The 19,556-nt window shown below is 43.4% G+C and overlaps 1 protein-coding gene across 1 annotated transcript in view; it reads left to right on the top strand.

Moving 5' to 3' along the window:
* trabd2a (TraB domain containing 2A) overlaps positions 1-19,556 on the top strand; it is a 66,501-nt gene that overhangs the window by 5,206 nt on the left and 41,739 nt on the right. Inside the window, exons 4-5 of the mRNA XM_037116995.1 lie at positions 577-991; positions 2,571-3,131. Of these exons, the coding sequence (XP_036972890.1) occupies positions 887-991; positions 2,571-3,131 (666 nt within the window). The 5' untranslated portion in view covers positions 577-886. The remainder of the gene's footprint in view (positions 1-576; positions 992-2,570; positions 3,132-19,556) is intronic.

Below are 19,556 nucleotides of genomic sequence, written 5' to 3'. Positions count from 1 at the left end.
GTCATCCAACTTAATCTGAAATTATGACATCTGAATGATCCAGTGAGCTCCAGTCAGTCTGCTGGTAACCAGGCGCTCAGTCAAAATATTGGCAGCACTCGTGGTTTTTAAAATCTTTAAATGGATGATGTGAAATGAAGGGGCGAGGTGATGTTTAATCAGATTACAGCTGTCTCTCTCCCTCTCTCGCTGTGTGTGTGTGTGGGGTGTGTGTGTGTGTGTGTGTGTGGGGTGGGGGGGTGGAGGGAGATGGAGGGAAGGAGGGGTATGCAGGCAAGTCAGGGGGGTAGGTAGAGCGGAGGAGTCGCACGACGGAGATGCTCTCGCTCCCTCTCTCACACTCACACACACACACAGCGAGAGAGAGAGAGAGAGGGTGAGAGAGAGGTGTGTGTGTGCAGAGAAGTTTGGGTTTACTTATAAAAGTGCAACTCGTCGCTCATTCGCGACCGGACTCCCAGCTCGGAGACTCTCGCTGTTGGCTCCAGGTGCGTTGACGCGCCGCGGACCTGTTGGCTCGTCCCGACTCCGCAAACTTTTTTTGGGGGGGGGATAACACCTTTTTTTTTTCCGCAGGACGAGGCGATGCAGAGGAGGAGGTGAAGGAGAAGAGAGGATGATGTGACCCTGCGGAGAACAAATGACCACCTCTCTGCCTCCCAAACACACGTGAAGCGGCGCAGCGGCGCGTCCACGTCCAGGCTCCTCCAGCCGGCATGACTCTGTCCGGCGGCTCGGCGGATACTTGTCAGCTCGTTTCACGCGGCCGCATGGAGCCGGGGCTGTGGGAGTAGGACTTCATCCATGCGCTGTTCGGGGGAATAGTCGGGGCAACGCGTTGTGGGGCGAACACGGGCTACACTTTGGAGAGAGAGCGAGAGCTACGATGCGGGGCACTTTGGGCGCATTCATTCAGTCCTGTTTGATTCTCCTGGTCCGGGCAGACCAGTGGAGGCTGAAGGACTCCGCCAACTGCGAGCTCCACAGGAAAGTAAGTGATTTAAGCAGCGGAATGAATGAGTTGTGACGCCGCTCGAGTGGCGCAGCGGCTGCTGCAATGGTCATTTCGGCTCTAATGTCTTAAAACCGACACATTTCCTTTTTATTTTGCGCCCCTAAATTACCATCCCACCATTTTTCTGCTGTTTGACACACGTTCAGTTCACCCTCTCTTCTCGGTGTTGAGTTGCACCTCTTTGCAGGCTGCTTCTTTTAACCTCTGAACCCTCTAACTAATGACTAATCTGTTTATGTTTCACTTAGGCCATTAACTCTTCAGCCCATAAACCGTGTAATCCGGTTTTAAAGGGGCACTATGTCGTTTTGGAGAAGAAATTCAAACTCATAATGTTTAAATTGACAATATTAATGAGGTAATTATACAAACTCAGATATATATTTTTTTAAGCCAACTGTTCTCAGATGTTTGCAGCTCGAAAGGTGGCAGGGTCCGCCACGCATAAGTAATAAACAAAGTAAAACGGTACGAAATTGTCATAAAAGAAGAGTCTGGTTATTTATTTAGTTTCTTTAAGCGTACAGAAATCAGTCAATGACGATCATTCTCTTTTGATTACGATGACTCCCCCAAATGTACATACTGCTCCTTTAAACAAGTCCATGCTTCTTTTCTTGCATCACACATGCAAGTCTTTACACACTGTTCATACAGATGTGTGTGTCTTTTTGTAAAGTATTTTCCTCTTACTGATTAATCTTTGCTTTCAACTTGTCAGTCGAGTTCTTTCACACCCGCGCAGACCGTTTCAGGTCCGATCCAGGCAGAGACAGGAAGGCAAAACACGCAGCTCACAGTCTGACAATCACGTGACATGTGTATTGTTTGTTTGGCACTTGGGTCCTAAGTGGCCTGTTAATAAGTCATTATCAGCCCGTTAGCAGTCGGTGTAATGAACAGCCTCTCGCAGACGGAGTGCCGGTGTTGCTGGTTGGTGTCAGACAGTAAAAAGCAACCTTTAGGTGAAAAGAAATGTTGCCTCGTCGAATTGCGAATTCGCCCCTCTCCTCTCTGTCCGTTTGTCGATTTCTCTTTTATGCCTGCCATTTGAGAAACAAGCAACCATGATTTTTGCTAAATCATTAATGGCAAACATGCCCAGTTAATGTCCATCAAATGTGAGTCTCCTCCGCTTTTCATTGAAAATAATAATCACAATACTTATGGATCGACTATATTGGGAAATTGATATTATCAACTATTTACCAGCTATAACTATGAAGCCAAATTGCTTTAATTGACTTAACAACGGCATCTACAGACTCATAAACTACGTGGAGCACCTTTAGTTGAAAGTTTTTAAAGGTAGTTGAGAAGAGACAGTCTGTGTTTACTGGCAGGCCAAATAAGGAAAGCCCAAGTAAACCGTATGTGTGGGAAACACTGGAGCAGGAATAGCAAAAAAGAGAAGAGGAAGAAAAAAAGTTAAGAACATCATTTTAAGTACAAAAAATCTGAAATTATTGTTTTTTAGAAGCAGGTAATTATCAGTATCCACATCGCACATCCCTGGAAAATATTCTCATCTCAACCGTTTTATCTTTCCTTCCAGCAAACTGACCTAAACTCCTTCCTGTGGACGATCAAACGAGACCCTCCATCGTACTTCTATGGTACGATCCATGTTCCCTACACGCGTGTTTGGGACTACATCCCTGAAAACTCCAAGCAGGCCTTCCAGGAGAGCAACATCGTCTACTTTGAGCTGGACCTGACGGACCCTTACACCATCTCAGCCCTGACCAGCTGCCAGCTGCTTCCTCAGGGCGAGAACCTGCAGGACGTCCTGCCCAGGGACATCTATCGGAGACTTAAGAGACACCTCGAGTATGTAAAGCTCATGATGCCCTCGTGGATGACCCCGGATCAGAGGGGGAAGGGACTCTACGCAGACTACCTCTTCAATGCCATCGCCGGGAACTGGGAGAGGAAGAGGCCCGTTTGGGTGATGCTGATGGTGAATTCGCTAACAGAGGCAGATATCAAGACGCGAGGCGTGCCGGTGCTGGACCTGTACCTGGCCCAGGAGGCGGAGAGGATGAGGAAGAGGACGGGGGCTGTGGAGAAGGTGGAGGAGCAGTGCCATCCGCTCAACGGGCTCAACTTCTCCCAGGTGAGTTCAACTGTTCTGATGTGACATTCAAGACCAGTTAACAATTCTGTCAGTCACCATACGGCTGTTTTTTATTATTTTTTTTATTTTTACTTGTTGTGAATACTTATGATGCACATATTCTTGAAAATAGACCCAATCTGATTGCCAGATGAAACACCTTTATATTGTCCGGTATGGTGGACATGGCTTGGTTTTTGCTGCTTGATACAAAAGGAAAAGCTCACACGGCCATCATTTTCCATGAGTAATCTTGCGATGACTCACACCATATAGCAATTTTACTTTGACTGATGGATTCAGGTGGGTTGTCACCAGTGAGATGCAGGCTCTGATGCACAGCGAGTGTGCGTTTGACAGAGGAGAGATGAGCCAGGTTTACCCTCTGCATCAGATCATGTCTTAAAAATCCACGTCAGTGTATCCGGCTCCTGGTGAAACTTTAGCTTTGTCTCTGGAGTCCTTGTCAAGAAGAGAAATAATCTGGTAAATGTATGTTTTTTTGAGGTTCTCCAGACGTTGCAGATGAATCCTTTGGGGTTGCATATTTTTGGGGTTGTAGGGGAAACACTGGACTCTTTACCAAGTGGATTTAATTCTGGTCTTTTGCATAACCAGGCCTACACCAATACTGCTTTGCTATACTATACTTTGTGTGACTATTGATCCTCTTTGTTTTGAAGTGTCAAACCCGCTACCAGAAAAATATCTGAATGATCAATTATTTCCAGATAGAGCTATATATGTCACCCGGTGAACATTTTCATAATCCGATACATACTGAAGGGCTTTCCCATCTTTAATTAGGCTTTTAACAATCTTTTAACCATCTTGTTTTTTTTGTTTTTTTTTTACAGTGACATTCACAGTTGAATAACATCGGCTAATATTTACTTTGCATAGTTTTTACTACTTTTTTATTCAGAATCTGTCTCTGCACTTGACCTAAAGTCTTAATTTTGAATCGACAAAATAGATTTTATGATCTGTTAAATCTAATGAACAACAATGTCTTAGCAGGTGGAGTTTCAAACACTTTCAGGGGTTATGTTTTGGTTTGGTTCGAGAAAACAAAGTGGTTTGGTGAAGAGGCAAGCATTTTCACCAGCGTTTTCTTAACCTTAGGCTATGATTGAAATCCACTCAAGCCTAAAATGGATTTTGGTGTATGAACATCTCTACAGTGGAGAATGTAGGCATATGTGTAGGTGCAGCAATACGTACGGTAACGGGGGAGAAAAAGATGGGTGCTGGTGCATCCATAATTTGTTCCAGAGTCTGGCACGTCCTGCCTCTGAACAGTGCATTGATTCGTTCTACGTGACACAGCTGGTGGGTTTAGCCTCCAGACTTTTTAACTACGTTTCAATAAACTCAATGTCAAATCTTCCCCTCTGAAAACAAGCCATTTCAAGAGACTAAGATGTGTAATTCAAATGACAAAATCCAGATGTGTGGATTAGGATCCGTTTTTTTTCTCACAACAGACGCTTGTAGTTTTATCTTTTCCTCTGTTTCCCGTAGCTTAGTCAAGCGGAGAAAGGTGTGCTGTTAATAATCAGCTGTGCAAACATTCAGCCGTGCTCCACCGTGCTCTTTGTTATTAAAGAAAAATGGATCCTAATGACTCGGGTCTGAAATCGCCAGAAAAAAAAAAGGAACCTTGTTCCTCAAACGGGCACACTTAAGTCTCCCTGTCTGCCTGCCTGTCTGTCTGTCTGCAGCCCCCGCTGACCCTTTCACTACTACAAACATCCCTCAAAGGCTGCAGTTACTATGAAATCATGTTGCGTATTATTGAGGAATTTCTGCTAATGCTGGTCAGGAGCTAAGGGGATTACACTTGACCATTTACCCTAACACCCAGAAGCTTAAAGTGATGTTATTTTAAAGCAGAGCTCGTTGGCCCCTCAGACTGCACGTCTGAGCCTGAAAAAAAACCAACCAGCAGCTCTTTATAAGCCATCTCTCGAGTTGTGGAGCAGGACTGGGGGGACAGCAATTATATACAACTTATATAACTAGTAGAAATTATGATTTTTGTCTTTAAGTGGAGATCCATTTCTCATTTCTCAACACATGGAGCATGAATAAAGAGCTCCTTTTGCAACTTCTAGTGTTGTTGTAAACCTGTATGTACATTTAAGATCAGATTGTCACCACCAGAAAACCCTTTCTGACACTGTATTCCTGTTTTAGCTCCTGTCTCTTTAAGCCCCCCCCAATACCCAGTCTGCTCTGATTGGTTAGCTCACACATGCCTGTGCCGCCACTGCTCACAGTGTCTCCGGTCAGCTCTGTCCTGTTTTCAGCTTCCAGTTAGCTTAACTTCTGCCATCAATTCAGGCATAGGTTATTGTGTGACATGGTGACATAGTGTGATGTCACAAAGGCGGGATTACTGACGAGGCATTTCAGGAACCATGTTTTCTGTGGGAGAGGGGAGCTCCCGTTTGTAGTCACAATTTAGATGTGTTGATACAGTCTCAGCAAATCGCAAGTGTGCTCCTAAAAGGTTAGTTTATTAATCGAGAGGAGGAGGGGGCAGATCATCACGAATCATTTTTCTATTGGTCAAATCAGGCTTTGACAAACAGCCTATTGAGTCGTTTAGACGTGGCGATATCAGAAAAAGAAAGTGGGTGGCTGAAATGGGGTTTGTCGACAGGGCTATAAAGGAAAAAAACCTCTCATCATCACAGCTTTCTCTGGTCCACAAAGCCTCCAGAAGGCTCAACAATGAACTCTAGTGTCCCAGAAACAACCCCTACCCTGACACCGCACCAACACAACCCACAGCTTGGCACTCCATAATTTCCACACTCAGTTTCAATCTAATCAGCAGCAGCTTGACGGACGCCTCGGCTGTGCTGGCTTGAAGCAACTCGCTTGATATTTGGGTAAACTTTTTTTTTTTCTTCTCAGTTTTGCAGGGTGGTTGAAAAGGGCAACTCCGTTTAAAGCCTTTGAGCTGCAAGACGTCAGGATAGAGTGCGATGAGTGAAACACGCTCTGTGAGATGATTCTGCCGCCTCAGCAGCCATTCTTGACTGAAAGTACTAATCAGGCCACGACTGGAGGACCATATTTACGGCCTTTAATAGTCTCTGTAATGTTTTCTCTGGCCATTTACACCTGGCATGAGACGACTGTCAAAGGAAAGGGAGGTCCAAATGGAAAGTGAAATATTTCATGTATTGAAAGGAGTGAACATTTTCTGTCCTGCACCGCTAAATTGATTTTCAGTGGATGTGTAGCTGGAGCCGTTGCAGGGAAACACAACACAGCCGACTGGGCTGTCACTGGTCTTTCTTTCTTATTTCTACGCTATTAAACCATGGTCAGGTAGGATCACTGGAGGATTTGGTTAACACACCCACTGAAGATGCAATTCCAGCTTCTCAGTCCAAAAACTGAAAACCTCTGGCTCCTTCCTAAGGTTAGTGCTTAACGTCTGTTAGACTTTTGCTGTACGATGCATTTTCAAAGTAGAAAGTAGATTTTTTTTATGTCATCTTTCAAGTGATGTGTCCATTTTTAAGTTCGCCTGCCACAGCAAGTTAAGCCCATTGAGCCCAGCATTTCCAAAACCACAATGAATTGTACTTTCTTCACTCAGATCTCTAATCTGGCTAAGCATGACTGCTCTTATTCTTGCGCGGTGCCCCTTGTCTTTTGAAGAGCGGGCTCAGCCTTGCCCATTACACTAAGTGAGCTTGTTGAGGACAACAATGGCCGTATGAAGGCCGGCTTTCTCTGTCGCTGTTGTTGGAAACCCGCAGGACATTCCACACCTCAGTGGAGCAGACCTGCTAATGAAAGTGTTGTTTCTTTCCTCCCATCACTGGGAGTAATGGTGCATGGAGTGGTGATGAATGCAGGTCTCAGTGTACGTCTATGAGAACAGGGAAGGAATGTTTGAAGCCCATTTGGTTCATTCATGACGAGGAGGGACTGGAACAAGCGGAGCTGAGATGCAGACTCAGATCAGTGGAGGGGCCGTTAATGAAGGACGGCGTGAGTCCGTCCCCATTAAAGGTATCCTGACGTTACCTTCTGCTCGATGCGCTTGCAGCTTTCAGCCGGGTGTTTTTCTCTTCACTTGACTGACGGGCGAGAGCTTCTCTGGATCTGCTGTGCTTCACGAGGCGAGGTCACACATCCAAACAAAACCCACTTTAAAAGTGAGAGGAGTGCCTGATCGATACTTTCTCTATTTGCATCTTGTTTCTTCGCCTGAGGAGAAACTTAATATATGGGGGAAGGTATTTCCCCAACCAAAACCAAACATACCTTCTGCTCCATTTAAGGCTCACAGGAAGCTCAATAGCACTGGCAATTTTTACCCAATCATCATATTTTCCTTCCTGTCTGTAATTTAGACATTTCCATACACAAATTCTGATGAAAGCTGCTCCTTAAATGTGGCTGTAACAAACATATCAGGCCTGTATCAAACTTTTACATCTGATATCTCCTTTTTCCTTACAAATCACATTTCACGATTTGGGATTAAAGGGTTTAGTAACAGTTTCTCAAACAGATCATCTTGGCCCCCTCGGTCAAGAAGTATTCTCTGTGCACAGGGGATGAGGTCTGTTCTGAGTCACAGTGAAAAAGCCAAAGCACACTTGGTTAGTGGATTTAAACTTTAACATTAAATAAATCAAGGTACAGTTTGTTCTTGAATCTGCAAATGGTGTGGGAAAATGTCGAGTACTATAATTGAGATCTGTGAGGTCACACGGGCACGACTCTCCAAAACCCATTGGATGAGACGGACGCCGTCACAAAGTGTGAACATCTCAAAGCTCCCGCGCCGTTCTGATGACTGCTCAGTGTGCCGGTAAGTGAAGCTCAGCATCCCGGACAGTACAGCGGCTGTCCTTATTTTCCAGCCTGCGTGAGCAAATGCTTTGGGCAAGCTGCTACTGATTTCCAGAGTTTGCCCACAGAGGAAAATCCATCTGAATCCCAGCGGTAATGGGATTAGATGGCGAAATGAGAGTGATGATGATAATGATGATGAGGAGGAATCTTTGGGATTCCTACGATTTGAATTGATTGCGATTATGGAGTTGTTTTATTTTTTGGCTGAGGGTTTTTGAAAACAGTTTGCTGCTTCGCTCCACTCTAGCAGCCTCTCAGCGCTGCTCGAAGACTGACAGCAGCTGGGGTGAGCTGGTTCAGGTCAGTCCACATGACTGTCTTCTATATACCTCACTTAGTGACTATTTGAACTCATTTGTTTAATCCTGCTCGAAAACTTTGCTTCGTCACTGGGCCCGAACAAGAAATAGTCCCTCGCATTACCTTGGGGATTGGGATAAAAAAAATAATTTGATAGCAATATAGATATCTTGACTTTGATACTTTTGTGGAAAACTATTTTATGTAATCTGAGAATAAAGAAAAGATGACATCTTTTGATACCCAATCACCAGCACCTACTGGCTCACTGGCACCTATGAGAATTGACTCCTTAGGTATCGAATGCTGCTTTCAAAAACGCAGTGCAAAAGCAAGTCGGGCAACATGGTGTGGTGATCCTGCGGTGCCGGGCTGCTTGCGCAACTGGGCGATCTAACACAAGCGGTGGAAAAACGCGGTGGATCTCTTGGCTGTACATCAAATTTGCACATTTCCCCGAAAATCACTATTCCTTCAAAAAAAGGCAAAACCCCCCCCAAAAAAACAAACCCTCTAATTGGTGAAATAGTTTTGGTGAGTGCACACGCTGGGTGTGTAATGAGTATGTACAGTATGTGTGTGTTTGTGTGTGAAAGGCAGGGAGAGAGAACATATGCTGGCGCGATGACAGCAAAAATCTGATTAAATCTCATTTGTCCCGCTGGGAAAAGAACCCACAACTATCCGGTCGGTTGATTCAGTCGATCATCAGAGGGGAATGGCCTGCAGTGTTGACAAAGCATACGTGAACTCACGCGGCTAGACGGAGACAAAAAAAAGAAAGAAAACGACACGAACGGCAATAAATCTTAACCTGTGCTCGAATTCACTGAGCTCATTGCGGCTCCCTTCAAGTTGGACTTTAATGCTCCGCCAGATGATTGTCTCGGCTTAGAGAATATTCATTTGTTATTCAGACAAATGAAGAATCGTGTGGGCATTTTTTTTCTTTTTTACACAGCTGATGAAAGGGTTATTCGGAGTAAATGTCATCATGTGAGATATTAACAGGAAGCGCGCATTGTGACCTCAAAAAAAGTGGAAAAAGTAGATGTCAGAGGGTGAAATATGTTCGTATAGTTTTCCTATGAGGTGAATACACCTGCTCAGCTGCTCGCATTTTTCCAGTAAAGCTGCAAGTGTGTTCCCCGTCGTATTCTGGGGAGGTTGTTTGTATTATCCGTGCGCAATCATGGCGTGTAATGTTACTCGACTTAAAAGCTGTGTTTGTTTTTCGGTCCTCCGGTGGTTTATAATTTATCTTCGGTAAACTTTCCGTGTTTGGCTGAGGGTTTTGTGTATTTTTTCCGTATAATTGCGTGTGTCTGTTTATTATTGCTCGTGTCTGTGCGAGCAGGCGTGTTTGTGTGCAGATGTGCATTTCTGTACATGTTGGCTGGAGTGCGTGTGGATGTATACGTGGATGTGCACGTGTGTGTAAACTGCTCTGTGCGCTTGGATTTCCATCACGTCCTCGCGGCTTCCTGTGAGTCCCTGGTTTCACGTGGCACCGCGGTGCTTGATTTCCTCCCCACTGTTGACCAAACAGTTCCATATTAGATGTCTGACATTCCCTCAGACATTATCTGTCCATCTGTCTGGTTACGTGACACCGGAGATGCGGTGCTCCTCTTGCTTCCAAAACCCCTTTTTTTTTTCTTTCAAAAGGCTTGTAAAATCTGTCAACAAGTCATCGCGAAGGAAGAGCTACTGAACAAAGAAGCCCCGAGGGCCATCGGTGTGATTTGTTTGCCGTATGACAAGATTAATGTAATACAAGCGAGTTTGTGTCGATTATGACGTGAGTGGGACCGGCATTTATTTGATTCTTGGAGCAACAGGAGAGGGTGTATTCGTGTCCAAACCAAACAGTGTGACAGGATGCAGAGATTTAGCTTTGAAAGCAACGGATGAGGAGGTGAACGTGGGCTTCCAGACAGACAATCGCGTCTGAGATTCAAACCCGTTACCTACCTAAGGGTTTGACCAAACGGCTCCCTCGAAATTCACAGTCGCCACTTTTGAGTATCAAGTCAACAGTGGGGGAATCGGGCTCTGCTGGTGTTTTTGAGCTTGTTGCTCCTGCGTATCTGTGTTTTATTTGCATATTTGTTCACCATGATTGCGATCAGAAGCCCGTCTTTCCTGCCGCCTTATCAAGGCAGAGTCATTTTTACCGAAGTCCACCCGTCTGCAGCATTTTGTTTTCCAAGCGCTGTCGACGGAAAGCGGATCTGATGCAGCTGGATGGTGCCAGCTGCGTGCCAAGAAAAAGAACTTAGATCCTTGAAAGTATATCCAGTAATACACTCGAGCGGAGGAGAGTCTGACTTCTGCAGACTGCTGCGGGCTTTTCCTGGTTGTGTAACTCCGGCTTCTCCCGGCTCAAGCAGGGATTTAATAGCTTGTCTCTATCATTTAAGACCAGGTCATGAAAAACCTGTGCGGACCGAGGAGCCCCGAGCGCGATCGTTGCTCTGCTCCCCTGCTAATGTTTGATGGCTTCAAATCATCTGTAGTGCCTGTTGCTTAATGCGTATCACCACAAGTGCTCTTTGGAAAGGGCATGAAAACCTGCATGGTGAGGCCCTCGGCATCTTCACAGTTCATCCAGGCATCCATACAATTGAGTCTTAATCCTGTTTCACTCATCTTTAACATTACTTTAAAGGGGCAGTTCACCGCAAAACAAAATCACGTATGTTTCCTCTTACCTGTAGTGTGTTTTATCCATCTCGGTTTTTCTTTTGGTGCGAGCTGCTGGGTTTCCGAGATGTCAGCCATGGAGATGTCGGCCTTCTCTCAAGCATACTGGAACCAGATGGCACTTGGCGTGTGGTGCTCATAGGGGCAAAAAATACATTAGAAAACCCCAACAGCAATGTCTCTTTCAGTAACCCGGTTACTCAGGGTAATCCGCAGATTTTGTTGTGGGGATTTTCGTGTAGGAGCTATTTTCTCTCGACCGAACTACGTCCAGCTGCATCACTGTAAAGAAGTAAGATTACATCTACTCATGGATGAGAGGCTCGTGCAGCGCAGGACAGTGAGGGCAGCTCGTCTGAGCTGTAATTAGGGATAGGCTGCTTATCGGCCTTATCAATTATTGGGCTTGACGTCGATATCAATGATTCTTCTGTAAGACTGCCGATAAAATAAACGTATTTAAAAATGCAACATCCTTTCACACTATATCACTATCTAACTAAATTTATCAAATGAGTGTCATGGAGAGGAAGTATAAAGTAGCAGAAAAAGGAAAAACTCAAGTGAAGTATCCCAAAATCCAAATATTGGTTATCCGCTTTCTTGATTTCTAAAAGTCTAGTTAGCTAGCTTCTCGTTTATGAGTGGGAATGATACTTTTTTGTCTCGGTTGAAGCTCGGCATAAAGAAAAGAGCTGTTGAGATGTTGCTGTCGGGTTTTTTCATTTGCTTTTTTGGCACTTTGAGCATCACAAGCTGAGCGCCATCTAGTTCCATTATGTTCGAGAGAAGGCAGACGCCCCTGCGGCTGATATCTCCGAAACTTGGCAACTCACGGCGAAAACAATTTAGATGGATGAATATCACTACGGGTCGGAGAAAAAGGAGGATCCCACACAGCAAAACTTTATCTACACTTTTGCTTCAAGACCGGTGCTGATTCCCCTCAACACCTCGGCCATGGCACGTCCAGTTGTTGTTATCGCCGCGAATGCACAGTGTGCTAAAATAGATCTCCTCTGATTACACAAAACACCACTCACAGTCATGCTTAAGTTGGCCGAAATGGGTCCAAGTTAAACACAGTTCAATACAATTAATTAATCAATGGCTTGATCTGCTCTCGAGATTAATGTCTAATAACCGAAATGAAACAAGTAAAAATAACTCGGAATGTAATTATAGATGAAATAACAGATATTTCAGCCACTGCTGTGTTTTGGAGGGCAGTTTTCCATCCACTGTTCCAGCGTGTGATTGTGAAACCCTGCAGAGGGCAAACAGCCCGTGGAGAAACACATCTGTGATTGTGCTACCACGCAGTGTGCCTCCACCTTCATTTGAGTAAGAAAGGCTCAGCCGCTACAAATGCACTTAACACTCGCTAACGGCGACCTTCCCATACTAAAAGCTAATGTAAGTTATACGTAAGCGCCATTAAGAGTAATTGCAGTGCAAATTTGAATTTGTTTGGAGCCCATCATTCCCTCCCCATTGTCGTGCAAGTTAAGATTTTTGCAGCCGGGACCCCGGGGGTCATTGTTCTTACTAAGTGTTGACCAATCAGCACGCAATTAGCATGTGACTGCTGAAAAAATAAGTAACGCCATACATGCTTATTTGACGTGACTCAACTTGAACTCGCAGGAGTAATGATGGTTTGCGAGCTAAAGCAAGACAAAAACAGTAGTTGTGAGAAAGCAGGGGGCAGCTCAGTTCATCCCGCGGCTCCTGCTTCAGGTTAGCAGATGTCTCCTGTTACATCAAAACACTGCGGATTTCATTTAAAACCTCCACAAACACCTTGTGTGAGGTCTCCATTGTTTTAACATGTCTTAACCCAGAGGGCACAGCTAGCAGTGACTGATTTGGTGTGAGATTCAGACTGTGATAAATGTCATCCTATAATTACTTTCCCCCCATGAATGATGCAGAATCTATACATTTTTCATCTCTTGTTAATTAAACTTGTTAAACACCGGTATTTACTTGTGTAATCGCTTTTACTGTCGCCACTTATTTACTTTTGGTTATCGTATTGGTGTTATTTGACTGCTCAGCATTACCAGTAAATGTCCATTCTGCCGTATTATGTGAATGTGACACCTTTATTTACCCTGTAACAATGTATTTGTCTGCTCTGTTGATGCTCTGGGGCTGGTAGCATTAAATCAGTGTTGCCCACGTGTGGAAAAAAAAGATTTGCTAACAGAAAAAAATGTGGTCCAGGACACGATCGCTGAGATAAAATCAGAACGGAGTAATGATCTTCTTTACATGCGGATACACGTCAGTGGTGAAAAGCTTAATGCCTCCGTTGACAGTCTAATGTTAAATGAATCAGACGACTGTGATCTTATCAGCACGGCAGCGGTAAGATGGCCCCTGGATCAGGAATGCAGTAGACCACCTACGCTTACCTGTGTCGTCAACTTTTAATTCAGAAAGTAGGAAAATACACACATGAAGCTAACAGCTGGTTATAGGTTTACATTCATACTCTGATTAGAATCATAGAGTTGAGTAATGAGTAAGAGTTGAAAATGAATTTGTTGCTGTATTTGTTTTGAAATGAAAAGAAACGAAGGATAAACATGCATGTTAAAGCAACATTATGTAGAAATTGCTATTTTGTGCAATTTCACCCCTTTACAAGACACCGAGCCATCAACATGATTCTGAAGCTGTGATTTCAAGTTAATGAAGTTACATAATGCTGCTTTAAATTGGGTTTTTTTGTGTGTTTAAACGAGCATTAACCTGTCACAGTTTGACTTAAGTATTATAAATTGCCAGTGGTTTGCTCATTCTCTGTACTGGTCAGGTTTGTGGTCAGCCTGGATTAAATCAACTTTCTCCACCGGCCGGTAGAAAACGAGCCAAACCTAGCTGGACTTGGGCCGAGCAATACGACGCCAAAGCTGTCCGCAGGCTCCTGCACAGGATTAACAGTTAAGGCGTCCTCACGGATTGTCACCTGGAACTTCTTCGTGCAGCAGCATTAAATTGGTTTCTGATTTGTGAGTGCAAAAAGCAAACCTTACTTTTGCAGAGACATGTTGATTTAAGGTTTAAGGATTTAAAGCTATTACTTTTTTTTTCACTCAGGAAGCAAAACCCAAATTCTATTTAAAAAAAGTCTCGTAATTCTATAAAAGTAGCATCCACATTAAAAATGAATTTGGCTTCACATGAATATACAGATGCTTATAAAGAGCGTTTAAGGCTATAAAGAGTTGAACTGGAGTGTGAAGGACCACATAGCTGTTGGGTTGACCTGACCATAAATCCACTTGTGTCTCTCTGGCTCCGGTCCACATTTTTGGTGGCTTTAGTGGAATTTCACAGGTGAGCACCACACAGGAGCCGTCTGTGAGACTCTGCTGTTCTCCACAGATGTTTTGGCCAGACTTAGACCCAGACGGGCAAATATTCCGAAGCTGTTACATGCGTTCACACGTACCAGGAGTAAAGCGCGAAGAGCTGCCTTAAAAAAAAAAAACAACCAGAATTTATTATAGCCGAGTGAAAATGTTTTCACCGACACTGCATCGTTGCTCTCTGACATGAATGTAAGTTGTTAACTTGTTGAGTTATTGATTGAATTATCAGTAGGTGTTTTTAAGTTTTTTTTTTGTTTTTTTTTTCATAGCTGGTTCCACAAATTGGCTACAAAGGTAAATGTTATGCAGGTCTACAGGCCCAACCTGACTTTCAGAATCACCATCATCATTACAAGACCAGTAACCAGCAGGTACTGCAGCGCTGTGGGCTGTACTACATCCTTTAGAGTGTAGGCCTGTGTATTTGAAAAAGGCTATGGAGGAATAAATGCAAATAATGCATTGATCTAATGGAAACAATCAGCAGAATTGTCTAAAAGGCCCTAAAGTAAAAATTATTTATTTTTCATGTAAATATAACGACAAAAGTAACATAATAATACAAATAATGATAAAAAATTGCAGTTGTACAATAAATGTTGTATGTTGTAGGTCTTTTTTGTGTACTTCTGTAGCCCATATCATGCTATCATTAATTCATTTGTATCATGTGAAATTTCTTTCTTTCTTTCTTTCTTTCTTTCTTTCTTTCTTTTTAAAAACAAAAACAAAACAACTTTGCTGTTTGACAGGGATATTTCACATTTCTGGCACTTTAACTGTAAGTAGGTATATTTTTATTTTATTTATAGAACCACTGGAACACCTATATAAAATATACTTACTGAAAGTTGCTATTTAGAACTAATTAGCCGTATCTGAAATTGTGGTTAAATGCTACAATTTTTAAATGAAAATGAATGAAAATGCCTTGGCCGGCCCAAGTTAGGTGACCAAGTAGCTATGAGTTCCTTGTACAGCATGTTTTCTACAGAGTTCCAGCAGCCGAACAGCTAACTTCAGGTTGCTTAACTGACTAACTAATTTAAATAGGGATGGGATGGCGATTGCATAACATTTTGACAGTGAAATAAGTGATTTTGTGGGGTTTGTGATGCTCAAAAAATGATTTCACCATTTTACAATTTTTACATTTTGCTTTTTTTTTTTTTTTTTTTTTCCAAATGTGAGGTTACGGAAAAATGTCGGACTGGCTTCTGGTTTCCGTCCGGCATGTGGAAAGCAGCGCTGCCAGCTCCAGCAGCCCGTAGTTGTAGCTTTCTAGATAAGATCTTTTCGGTGGAAGACATTTTGATTAATAGCTGTTGCTTCTTGGATGATGGACAGATATTGGTCTGAGCGATACTTGAGATGTGATGGTCCGCTGCTCGGGCTTGTTCTGCATCCGTAAAGGAGAGTGAGAGGGAGTGTTGTGCAAACCTGTGGGTTGTGGTTGTGTTTTGGTGTGTGCTGCATTTCTGTTAATCTTTTCTGGCAATATATATATATGTGTGTGTCTGTGTTTTATTTTATTTTTGTTTAATCAGGGAAGTTTCTTATGAGGCAAGTAGCAAATAATGTTTCTGACTTGTGATTAGAGACACTTCTGTTCCTCTTATTGTTTTTCTTCTCCACTCAGTATAGATACAATTAACTATGTTGTTTAAGATGAATTATTACACGAACGCACACACAAAATCACAGGTACATGATCGAGTGTGCACAGATGTGTATGTCAGCCATTACGCGCGCACATGCTTTTCAGCGTTCAGGCAAGCGTCCACTTTAGGTCAGATAAAAACACACACATAAACACGTGTATCAGATTCCTCCCCACCACCACCCAGAGTCAGTATCACGCTGTGGATGAAGGTTTTTCAGGGTTGTTTCCACCAGATACACTGTTTGTGTTTCGGGGGTTTTGTCTGCCTGCGGTAGCTGAGATCATAAAACCTGCGAGAGCTCAACAGCAACGCCACTGTTTGGCCTCTCCGCTCATTTCAGCACTCCGCTTCACTTCGCTGTGTGTGTGAGTGTGTGTATGTGTGCGCGTCTTTCTTCTCTGCGTTTTGGTCCCTTTACAGAGGTTTTTACAACCTCAGTGTTATTTTCACAGCTTTGGACACCGTCCTGGATATGATAACTTTTAAGCCCTTCCAGCGGCAGGGCTCAAGGGATGTCGGACGGCCGGGCCGTTTGGTCCAACGCGTCGGTCCAGACTGAATTAGCTTAAAAAACTTTGCGGTGGATTGCTGTGAAAGTTGGCGCAGGCATGTGTAGTCCTCAGACGATCAACCCTAATGATTTTGGTGATCCTCTGAATTTTTATGCAGTGCTACCAGCAAGTCAAACTTTACACTCACAGCCCAGTTTTGGCACGATGGATTGGCACATAATTCAGGTTCCTCAGAGGTTGTCTCTTAATGACTTTTCCTGTAATTCCATAACACTTGTGTTTTAGAGAGAAAAGTACTGACAACTATAGCATGCATTTTCCATCAAATTTGTTCAGGCATTCATGTTCCACTCAGAATCAACCAGAATACATTTGCTAATTAATTATCACGTCCAAAACTTTGTTTTTTGTCTAAATACCAGCCAGATTATTGACATTTCCCATCAGCCACCTGGTGACCATTGCAAGCATTATGCCTGTTTAGCACCCGTGTGTTGGTGCATGGTCATCGTGAGCAAGTTAGCAGGCTGACGTTAGCATTTAGCTCAAAGCCATGTAAGTACAGGCTAACAGAGGCACTAGTTGACTCTTGATCTCGCTTTTTGACAGATTCAAGGTCAAGGCTGTAAACACACGCACACATACACAAAGTCCAGTGTCATTTTTGATGAGCTATAACTTAGGTTTTCGTAAAAGTGTCGTTATGTTTACCATCATAAAAATCCATTATATCTTGTGTCATGCTCTCAAAAAAGCTCAAGACAGTCAGCACTCTGATGTGTGAGTCTCCAGTGAAATTTGAGACAACTAACTAAGCTCTGAAAAAATAGTCTGAAGGTGTAAACTGCAGCTGCAACGGTGAAAGCTGCTCTTGATAAAGATCCAGTGTGTAGGATTTAGTGTGATCTATAGAGAGAAAATCATTTCTGTGTTTTCACCCAGTGAAAGTATACATTCAATGTATAATCACCTGAAACTTGCCTTTCATATCTACATAAAATGAGCCTTTCCTATCCACAGAGCGGGTCCTAATGGAGTTCACCCTGATGCATTGCCATGTTTCTACAGTAGCCCAGAATGGACAAACCAAGCTCTAGAGAGGGTGTATTCAGTTGGTTGCAATCTGCCCCCAAATTCTACACACTGAACCTTTAAATCCTTAATCTAAACCGTACAAAGTCATCACTGTCTGTAAGAAACAGTCATGTGAACCTTTAATACGTTTCATATTTTGCTGACTCGCCTATGAATTGCTCCATGTCGCTCCAGAGACGTTACAGATGGGCGACATGAAACCTGATCTGATTCCAAAGAAGACTTTGCAGCCGGATCCCCCAGGATCGTAATCTAAAATCGGATGCAAACCACTATCTCTGCATCCGTATCGTGTGTGTGTGTACTTCTCTTCCTGCCTCTCTTCCCACAGCTCTTCTTCCCCTCGCCTAAATTTAGGCCTGGTCTTTTTTTGGCGAATCGTTTGTGCACTCGCGACAGTCGTTATTTCGGTCGCCGCCTCACGTGACAGGAGCGTGTTTACATGCGTTCCGTCGTCAGTGAACGTAAAGGGACGGCTGTATGAAGGCCCGAACTGCCGACACTTTTAGGATGTTTGGGTGTTTTTCATATTTTGTTGGCTGTTTATAGGTCTGTGGTTTTGCGAGGCTGTGGGTCGTGGTAGACGACTGCACAACAACAACAACCATCTCTGTTTTCCGTCTCGCTCTCCGTCATCGCGTCTCCCCAGCTATGTCTCTTTATCACTTCTTCCCTATGGCTCGTCTCTCTCTCTCTCTTTCTCTCCGTCCTCCCACCAACTGTCTCACAGTATTGTTTATCACCTCCTGTTTATCTCTCTCGATCCCTTTTGTCTCCTTTTTATTGATCATTCTTTCACCACAACAAGCAGAAGCGTCTCTCAGATGGTTTGGACCCGAGTCCCATTTTCCATGACATGGACTCATTGTGTATATCTGCGTGTGAGGTTCAAGGTTTCTCCTGGATGGCGTTAAAGGTCGAGGTCGAGCACGCTGTGCTTTGAGCCGGTGTTTTTGTTTAGAGCAGGGGAATTGATGCAAGCTGGCGGAAAATTTTGACATCCATATTAATGTGAACATGCCCTGTGTGTATGTGTTTGTGTGTGTGTATGTGTGTGTGTGTGTGTGTGTGTGTGTGTGTGTGTGTGTGTGTGTGTGTGTGTGTGTGTGTGTGTGTGTGTGCATGGTCTGTTCAGTTTGGTTCGCCAGCGGTGCTTTGGTTCTGAGTCCGGGCCAGTGGTTTAGGGGAATTGCAGATACTCGTAAATAGCGCTGTGTGGGTTTTTTTTTATTCCTTCTGTCTCTCTCTATCTGACTTCTGCAGAGTCAAAAATTGGAAATGTATTTCTGGTGCTGCTGTCTGCTGGTTTTTGTCGACCAGCGCTGAGAAACACGTCGTCTGGATGGAATATGTAAACCGAAGACTCTTCATTTACTGTCATAGGTGACAGAGAAAAAGCAGCAAATCCTTATGTTTAAGAGTCTGGAACATGCAAATGTTAAAGATTTTTTGCCTAGAAAATGACTGAAACAGTAAAATTTTAATCTTTTAATCAAAAGTTGAAACTAATTGTTGCAGCTAAATTCTTCATGTAAGTCATGATATCTAATCACCTTATTGAAATTGTGTTACACATCCTGAGCAGCATCTACACAATTAAAACAAACTTAATTTTGTGGATCTAACAAATATTATGTAATAATGAGCCACCAATGTAAATGCGTTCAATTGGGATTTGATGGAATGTGATTTTTCCAAACTTCATGTCCTGCTGAAATCACGTCTCTCGCAAGCTTCAGCTCTTTTGGAGCTCAGTGAAACAGCTCTGTTTCTGCTTTTGGCATCACATTATCAGATAATCCAATGGGATTTTGAAGTGTTTGATTAATTCAGGATGTAAAATATTATTTTTTTTATACCTACAAAGGACCAATT

The sequence above is a fragment of the Acanthopagrus latus genome, chromosome 12, assembly GCF_904848185.1.
Source record: "Acanthopagrus latus isolate v.2019 chromosome 12, fAcaLat1.1, whole genome shotgun sequence".
Classification (NCBI taxonomy): Eukaryota; Metazoa; Chordata; class Actinopteri; order Spariformes; family Sparidae; genus Acanthopagrus; species Acanthopagrus latus.
This window is presented reverse-complemented; position numbering and strand designations above follow the sequence as displayed.